Here is a 9,484-nt window from a genome sequence, read left to right as displayed (position 1 = left end):
GACGGCAGAGAATTCGGTAAGGAGGGGCAGGTTTAGGGCGATATGACTGGCAACTAATCGATTATGACTATGGCAGACCCCACGGATGCCTAGCCAGCTCTCTGACGTCGTTCTCTCCGCTTATGCATGCGGGTGGTTGCCTATGCATGTGGAAAGCTGGGCTAGCAGAAGCGCTTCGAAGCAGGCTAGCAGTTGAGTAGTTGTAATGTCACAAGCCTTGCAGAGTAGGTTTTTAAGAATCAGGTTACATAATGAGCGACTATTTTATTTGTCCATCTGCAATCTATCCTCCAGTGGACAATACAGGTCTACTACGACGTTATCTAAGTTAAATTTATCCTCAGGATTGGCTCCTAGCTTAGGCGAGATGAGATTAGATCCTATCGCTAGCGATGGGGCAAAATTGGGTTTTGTGAGTTATGTATATGCAATGTCACCTTTTAAATCATACTTTAGAACATAGTTGACAAGCCTAGATATCGGATACTATGCTATGGCTACCCTGGAAATTTAAAATTTTGTGTAAATTTGCAGTACTGTATATATGAATATGACGATACTGGCTATGTAACATATAGTCACAAATTCAGAATTGTAGAATTTCCCAGTTTCTCTAACATATGCATGACAATACCAACTCAAAGGGTCTAATAAATCTTCTACTTAAATTCTACGAGTAGAATGGGGCCTGCGAATCAGTTAGCTCGCTTAATTTCTGATATATTAAGCTTGTAATAGTGATATTGAAAACGGATTAATTAGGTTTACCCAGGAATATTTAGACCGATCTGTGTGACCCCTTATACAGCCACTGTCTAAATTTGTGAACACTCAAATCGGGGATCGGTCTAAGTCTCTACTTCTTAAGAGCAATTTTCAAAGTTACGGTCTAAGTAGCCTCTGCGAATGCATGTGCAGACCTATCGTCGGCTGCCTGAACTTGCTGATAAGTTCCCATATTAATCCAAAGAGTCTAGGTTTTAAGTCAGTAATTCTTTTAGCTAGTAGTAGAGCTTATGATAAAGAAATCATTTATTTTGATGTTCCTTCTACGGCCATGAGAGCTGCCAGAGTCTTTAAATCTATATACAGAATCTCGACGATTTGAATAGTTCGACTAGCTAATAATGAACTAGCTTTCGGACAGCTCTAGAGAATGTGTTTGAGTAAATTTAAACCGGTCTGGAATTATATTAGGGGTTATTAATGTTAGTAATCTGCTATTCGGTGCTTGGTCTCATTAATTTGCATCACCATGGTACCAGGGATGTAATAGTGTATGGCAGGATGTAAAGATCAAACAGTGATGTACGTAAATACAAGCAAGATAAGGAGGAAACATCATACTCCCAGTTGTATTATAATGCTAATGGAGAACTTAGATCTGAAGTTGCGCTGCGAGATCGAGACCCATTGTCACTAGAACCCCCCCGAGAATAAAGTTAGGCACTGTCAAAATCCCACCACCATTTGGTTTTGCGGTAGAACCCGATCCGCCAGAGCTTGAGTCACCGGAATTAGAACCGCCGCCGCCGCTTTTAGTACCACTATAGCTCGAACTTCCGTCATCGTTGACTCTGCCCTGTGAGGTCAAGTTCAAGCATCTTATGCCAGTCAAATTGGAACTAAATGATCCCTCCCCCGTTGCTTGATAAAAGTATACGGCCGCTATATCCTGGTCGATCCTATCGTAGTCTTGATAGGGGCAACATTGTTCATCGTCACCACCAACGGCGTTAGAAACACTTGTTTCGCCCGTTGGGCAGGATTTAGCTCCTACTGAGCCTGTACCGAAGGAAGAGAATGAAGCGTCATGGATTCCGGAAATCGTACCGCAGCTGTTGTTGTAAGGGGCGCCAGGGAGACCGAGATCAGTGACTGTGCAGCAGTAATTCTCTTGTCCGAGCCAGGTGCCGCAAAGACCTGTCGTGAACTTTGAACCAGAAACACTACAGTATCGGTCCGTTCCACAGGACTGAGTATTTGGACCTGAGATGGTATTTGGAGGCCTGATTTGGACAAAGATAGTCATTGCGAGGGGGTTCAAGCGTTTTCTTGAAGTCTCTAATAAGCCGTAAGAGCTTAAGGTTGATTGACCTGAGAAGGTAAATTCGATTCCCAGAGTGTATATATAATGAGAATATATCGACTAGGAAGTGCTAAGGAGGGTATATGTCGGCAGCAATAAAAAAATTTAGGAACTAATTAAAATGCTTCAAATTCAAGATCTCTCAAGAAGCTTGAGATCGATACAATTTTGTGGGTGAGAAACGAAGCCATTAGTTTGGTCTTGGTGCAGGTCAACCGATATTAAATACTCCTGAATGAATATCACCACCTCACATTTTGCGGCACCGCTGTTCTTACTTAGATTGAGGTTGAGCGGAAAGTACCGATCGCCTAGCAGTTGGTCGGAATTTTAGCACATCGCTCATGAGATTGATTAGTGATTTTTGGAAACCTTTTAGCTGTGGGATCAAGCCTCTGGACGCCATTTGGGACTCATTGATCCTGAATTCGTTTTAGCGACTGCGGCTGAAGATTATGGATCCAACCACAGCACTGAACTCTTGAAAACTCGAAGCAGCTTTATAGGAAAATTAAGCAACAACCCAAGATTCTTGGGAAGCTTATTCTTCAGCCCTGGTTACACAACGACTATCTTTGGTACTTAGAGAGCCGGGGTATATGTGGAGGGCCGATCTGAGGAAAATTCATTGTCTAAAAGTTAACCCTATGATTGTTTATGATTTCATCATGAGCTACCAATGCGCAAGAGTCTGGCTCTAGATCTACTAGCTCCGAGTAAAAACAACAAGATCGTGAATTTGCTATCCCGAGACGTTGTGGCCGAACCCAGCCAGGCCATAGAGCGGAATTCGGCGATGCTTCAGCCCAAAAATGTCTCAAATTAAATATCGGCCATTGCTGGGACTAGGTCTAGCTGAATTTTGTAAATAGGGGTGCAAACGGCTGTAGAATGGGGGAGGCTCGACGGTAAGGGAAAATTGAGAAAACTTATCGGGATTTTAATTAAGAGTTTTTACAAGATAAATATGACTTGATTCGATTCCAATGACAAAGCTCGAGATCACTGCTATCCTACATGCGCATGCGCGCATATGCGTGTGCTGCATGGTGTACAATCGGGTTAAAATAGTCTCGCGAGATGTCAACCAGCTGAGGTTGTGTAACCAACACGTAAACACAAAATTTACCACACTTTAACCTATGCACGCCGGGTATTCCAGTCCTGAGACAGCCGAGACCAAGCACGCCGCAGACGGGTACCCGGCTCTGCCAAAGTACCGAGATCAACTTTTACCATTGCTCCCCTGCCTCGACCAGAATTAATAGTCACGAACTTAATATAATTCAGGCTCATGATTATATTAATTATATCAATGCAATGGACGCGATAAAAGCCGAGCAGATATAACATAAATGACTAAACCTCAAGAGAAATATGAGTCAAATTTAGATTACTTTTCAATTAGAAAGGATAATACCTAGTATTCTAGTATTGTCTTCTTATCCTTCGGAAATCTATATTGTAAAGCAGGGATTTGTAATAACCAAATCCAAGACCGATCTTTTTAAACAACGATTGCCCCACGATTGTAGCTAGTCGCGAACATCGATATATCACAGCTAGCCATGGTTCGAGGTCCGATAGAGGTTTAGGCCTGGACATGTCCTTCTAACTAGGATGAATCACAATAATATAATATTATAATAAGTCTTTTATTCCGGAAACTTTGAGGCTGATCGGTTTCAACCTCCTCACAACCTTGTTAATAAGATGACTTTAATTAGTGCTCGTAGTTTAATATTGAATATCTCTTTATTGTTCTAGATCTCTGTTATCCAAGTTTCACCGATGGGTCTATATACATCTGCCTCAGCCATAATGTCTTAAGTGATCAGCTGAGCCTACGAGAGGCTTACCTAGCTAAGGCCAAGGATTCAGAAGTGTTTGTGCTTTCGAACAGTGGATCCATAGCAGTCCTCCCGAACTCCCAATCGTTATATAAGGAACTGAGGTTATATTGCTCCATCTGCGTATGCAAGGAGGTTGACCGGTTAGTTATTGTTTGCTGCATACACAAAATGCATTTAACGCACAATAGAGCCCTCGGATTTCCGAATTTCTGACTAGCATCATATGATTCTGGCTGAAATTTCCCTACCTTTTCTTTTGCACCCGGGCAATGGCCGAACCCACTTCCTATGCTATGTTTAATGCTAAGCCCATTGATAGCCAATAGGAAAGGTTGCCTCGTAGCGTCGTCACAGACATTGCATTGGCCACGCTCGGATGAACTTCGGAATATCTACTACCACATCACAACGCGAAAGGTCTCCTTCTCGACCCGGGCTATAAATTTCCCCGCGTAACCCCAGATTTTAATTCTGGTCTCCCAATGCTCCAAAATTCATATCATAGGGGTTTGTAGGTTTTTCAAATTATTCTAGGTTGGTTACTAATCTAGATATTTGTGGCTTAAACTCCAAAGCGAGAATGTCAACACAGACTGGGACCATTACGGAGGTCGTGCCTCACGTCGTAATTAATGCGTCCTCGAAGACGATTGATTTCCAGCCTCATGAGGAAATCGAGTTGAATACACGGGCGCCGTCTTTTCAGTCCGGCAGAGCGGTATCGGAAGATGAAGGCATCAAGTTGACGAAAGATACCATGTTCAAGCTCTTAAGCGCTGGATTTTCGTTCTTTTTTGCCGGAACGAGTGACGGTTGCCTAGGAGCTTTGATTCCATATATTCTCAGGACTTACCAAATCAATACTGACATGATAGCTGTCATGTAGGTATTTAGGCTTAACTTATCTTGTGGCGGCTTCACGACTTAGCTAATCATCTAACGACAGATTTGCGGCGTCTTTTGGCGGGTGGGTGGCGGCAGCCTTGACTAACAGCCACTTGCTGAAGTATCTCGGATTCGGTTCGATTTTGGCAATTGGAGCGTGCATTCAGCTTCTAGCTCATGTTCTCCGAGTGTGGACCCCACCATACGCCCTTTTTGCTGTATCGTTCTTCCTCACTTCCTTGGGACAGGCGTATCAAGACTCGCACTCAAACACATATGTGAGCGGTGTGAAGGGTGCCCACCGATGGCTCGGGTTCATCCATGCCATGTATGCCCTCGGCTTGTTGGTTTCCCCTTTTGTTGCTACTCCTATTGCCGTGGCGAGACCTGACAGGTGGGCTTTGTTTTACGGCTTTTTGATTGGCCTGGGTGTTATTAACATTGTTGCCGTCTTATTTGCCTTTCGGGATTCTTTGAAAGTAATCCATCGAGCAGAACCAATAGTGGAGGGTGAAAACACAAGCAGGGGTAAATCTGCGGTTGAAGAGATTAAAGAAACATTGGGAATGCGAGCTTTGTGGCTCCTAAGTTTGTACTTCTTTCTGTTTTTGGGTGCTAGTGTGACCGGTGGTGGTAAGTATTGCTATTGATTCTTTACCTTAAAATCTTTGTTGCAAGTAGGTGCTGATACAAATCGACCATAGGATGGAGTGTGGAATTCTTGGTTCGAATCAGGGGGGGAGATCTCTCGAAGATGGGTTATGTACCGGCCGGCCAAAACGGTGGATTATTCCTTGGGAGACTTCTCCTCGCCGAGCCGACGAAGAGGTTTGGGGAGAGACGTATGGTGTTAGTGTGCTGTATCCTGACACTAGCGGCACAGCTTGTGTTTTGGCTTGTCCCGAACATTCCGGCCAATATTGCAGCGATTTCGTTGGTGGGATTCTTTTCGGGCCCGTTTTTTGCTACGGTATACTCTATTTCTCAGAAAACGGACTTGTGTTTGAGACCTAGAAATTGATCATATTCATTTATAGGGAATATCTGTGGGTTCCAAACTTTTTCCGAAACGACTACAACCGACAGCCCTCGGTAAGCCCCTTCCTTCCTTAATATCCCAATATTAACGGATCTGGAGTTTGCTAATCGTAGTATCTTAAAAATGACAGGCCTTGTATTTGCCCTGGCACAAGCTGGAGGTTCACTATTCCCGGCATTGACTGGTGTTATTGCGAGTAGGGTTGGTGTCCAAGTGCTGCAACCTATTATGACAGCACTTCTAGTGGCCACTGGTATTAGTTGGTGGCTGGTGCCCAAAGTTCATCATAGAAGTGAGTAAGCATGGTACCCAATTTTTTTTCCTGCGAAGTCTGGTTTGAGACAAATGGTACTTTAAAATAAGCGTTAGAAATGATAGGCATCTACTAGCTACCGCGCATGCATCCGGATGAATTTCTATACTGCATAAACAAGTACCTAGTCGACTCAGGTGCTAGCATTAGTGGTGCCTCCAGACCACATGAGTGGGATGTTTTTCAAATAATACTATTTTTAAAATCAGACAATTGTTCCTATTCCAGCAGTATTTATATAGGTTTAAAGATTTTGCCAAGATTTTGTACAGACAAGTTCTTTTATTGGGCCCACCACTTAAGTGCTTAACTCATGTTTAAAGACATATCGATAGAACGATAGCCAGAATCGAAATAGTGTTAGTTACGGCAAATCATAGAGAATGTCCAGACTAAAAGAATGTTGCATTCTATGCGTTGTCTTCGCCTTATTTACCAAGATATAACTATAGGTGAAAGCTACCGACAAGAATTATTCTCCGAGTCTGATATTTATGAGTTTAACGTGGAAATGGAGCCTTTCACAATGACTATAAAAGTTATATGATCCTTGGCACTCTTGTCTAGCTTCATTCACTCTCAAAGGAGCTACTGATCGAAAAAATGATCCCTGCGACACTAGTGTAGTGAGCCTTTGTGGGCGTAATATGGCTGTGTTCTCTATTTTCCCAGTGCCACTTATCAGAACTGCAGTATTCCACGTATACAAATCGACTATTGGGCTTCTATCGGTCGAGAAAGAGCCCTAATTCATACATTTTTAGCTATTTCGACTCCAAATAAACCGGCCAACTGTAGGAGCAAACGTTGCAAAACGAGCAGATAGTTTTCTACATACCTATCGGATCAATTTAATAGTATATAACTAAATTAAATCTTAATATAGTATATTTTCAACTTTTACAGCTTATAGTTAAATGTCTGGATCTGATTGCCTTTATTTTATCTCTTATAATAGGTCACTTTTGTATTATTTACGATTGACGTCGTACAGTGAGTGGTTGAAAGACTTGATTATGAACTTGAATATTTTGACCCAGCGAGAGAAAATATTAATATTTAGCTGCAAATATGCCTATTCCATAAACGCCTTAGAATAAATCAAACGAGATGTATATATTTTCCATGCCTAGATAATTTAGCTTTTTTTCTTTTAATCATGGTCTCGTCTTTTTGAAAATGGGAGTCGTCAAAGGTGTTGCCTGCACTATAATGCCCCAGAATGCAACAACCTTAATCCTCAGCTTGTCGTTATTATCCGACAGCCCACTTTCGCAGCCACCTTCGAACGAAACAACCAGCACATTTTGCATGCACCGCATCTCAGCCAATAGCAGCCAGACATCGTCCCAGTTTAAGCACTAGTGGCCTCATATCGATAGCTCTAGCCTCTTAGGATCTTTCCAGAGCCCTTCTCTAACCATCCGAACCCCTCCAGCTCTAGCAAGTCTACCTGCGTGTGAGCTTTCCACCACCCTGGAAGCTCATCCTGGACCAACACCACCCAATATTTCGCAGCCAAAAGCGCCAACCGCCCGGCGGCACTCTCGTTCCTCTTCAACAAACGTATTTCCTGCACAGCTACTTTCTGAACTCAAGGCTCAGTCGGAGTCGATTGTTGCAGGACAGTTAGTCGCGGCAGGTGGGCTGCCTTCTTCTTCTTCCGCCGTCATAACCGACGACAACGAGCCCTCTTCCGACACCCTTGTTCCTCAACCCACCCTTGCCACCTTATACGCCGGCTTTCAGGAATCCATAGATTCATCGACATCTACTAGCAGTAGGACACCAACTGCTGCACCTTACATTCCGAGGAGACCTAGTGCTGAACCTTTGACTACGGGACCGATGAGCCTAGGCGAGAGCGGCTCGAGTTCAGGTGGGGGGCCTGATGAGTGGTTGGAGATGGCAAAGAAGTGCAAGTACTTGCCGGAGAGTGATATGAAAAGACTATGTGAGTTGGTAAAGGAATGTTTGATGGAAGGTATGCTACTTAATCTTGCCACTACTTCTTGGCCTTGGTCTCGTGAATACTTTAATTGACATCACGGCCTTAAGAATCGAATATTCAGCCTGTAACATCTCCTGTCACCGTTTGTGGTGATATTCATGGACAGTTCTATGACCTCATGGAGCTCTTCAGGGTCGGCGGCGGTTTCCCACCGGATATCAACTACGTCTTCCTTGGCGACTTTGTCGACCGTGGCTACTTCTCCCTCGAAACATTCACATTACTAATGTGCCTGAAGGCCAAATATCCTTCCCACATAACGCTCGTCCGAGGGAACCATGAGAGTCGTCAAATTACACAGGTTTACGGCTTCTACGAGGAATGTCAGACAAAATATGGAAATGCAAGCGTCTGGAAGAGCTGTTGTCAAGTCTTTGACTTCTTGGCCTTAGCAGCTATCATTGATGGAAAAGTTTTGTGCGTTCATGGAGGGCTGAGCCCTGAAATCAGGACGTTGGATCAAATTAGAGTGGTTGCACGAGCCCAGGAAATTCCTCATGAGGGTGCCTTCTGTGATTTGGTTTGGAGTGACCCGGAAGGTAAGAATAAGGACTGAGGCCCTTTATAGTATACCTTTGCTGACCGATACCGTTAGATGTGGATACCTGGGCAGTCTCACCAAGAGGTGCTGGATGGCTGTTCGGTGATAAAGTTGCAACGGAGGTAAGTTTGCATGCCTCCATTTATTACTTAGTCTCTTTGAACTAACCATGGTATACAGTTTAACCATGTCAACAACCTGACGCTCATAGCAAGAGCTCATCAGCTTGTTAACGAGGGATATAAGGTAATAGATTCACCCCCAATATCTTTTGACAAAAAATTCAGAGCTAAATTTAGTTTCCTTGTAGTATCACTTCAAAAATGCCGTTGTCACCGTCTGGTCGGCACCTAATTACTGTTACCGATGTGGTAACGTGGCCAGCATAATGCAGGTCAAAGAAGATTTACAACCAGAATTTAAGATCTTCCGCGCAGTTCCCGATGACCAGAGAGCTGTGCCACCAGGACGAGCCGGAAGGGGGGAGTACTTTTTGTAACACATTTATCATTCTAGTTTTCTCAAGATATCGGTCACGGAACGAGCTCTTATGATTGGCCTGATGTTGAGCATTTGTACAAAGCATATTACACCAGCGAAATTTGGGTTTTCTAACTATACGTTTAGAGGATATCAAGCAGACTCGAGGGGTTGTCGCTTTTATTGCGTGTTAATTGGCGACCTCTTTTTATTTACTAACGATTTCAAGTTACGATGCTAAATAATGCAAATTATGCTACTCGGGAATGGCCT

At 43.5% G+C, this 9,484-nt stretch overlaps 2 protein-coding genes across 2 annotated transcripts; one reads left to right on the top strand and one right to left on the bottom strand.

The window, feature by feature from the left end:
- Window positions 1-1,378: 1,378 nt before the first annotated feature.
- On the bottom strand, window positions 1,379-2,032 carry AOL_s00215g777 (uncharacterized protein; the record flags this gene model as incomplete). The annotated part of the gene is made up of 1 exon (XM_011129979.1): window positions 1,379-2,032. The coding sequence occupies one exon, from the start codon at window positions 2,030-2,032 to the stop codon at window positions 1,379-1,381; it is 654 nt and encodes a 217-aa protein (XP_011128281.1).
- Window positions 2,033-4,522: 2,490 nt separating this feature from the next.
- Window positions 4,523-9,230, top strand: AOL_s00215g776 (uncharacterized protein; the record flags this gene model as incomplete). Its single annotated transcript, XM_011129978.1, has 10 exons — window positions 4,523-4,824; window positions 4,889-5,460; window positions 5,532-5,797; window positions 5,865-5,919; window positions 5,997-6,158; window positions 7,576-8,163; window positions 8,238-8,729; window positions 8,786-8,853; window positions 8,912-8,977; window positions 9,042-9,230. 10 exons carry the CDS (start codon window positions 4,523-4,525, stop codon window positions 9,228-9,230), a joined length of 2,760 nt encoding a protein of 919 aa, XP_011128280.1.
- Between the last annotated feature and the right edge of the window lie 254 nt (window positions 9,231-9,484).

Source organism: Orbilia oligospora (assembly GCF_000225545.1).
Source record: "Orbilia oligospora ATCC 24927 unplaced genomic scaffold scaffold00215, whole genome shotgun sequence".
NCBI lineage: Eukaryota > Fungi > Ascomycota > Orbiliomycetes > Orbiliales > Orbiliaceae > Orbilia > Orbilia oligospora.
This window is presented reverse-complemented; position numbering and strand designations above follow the sequence as displayed.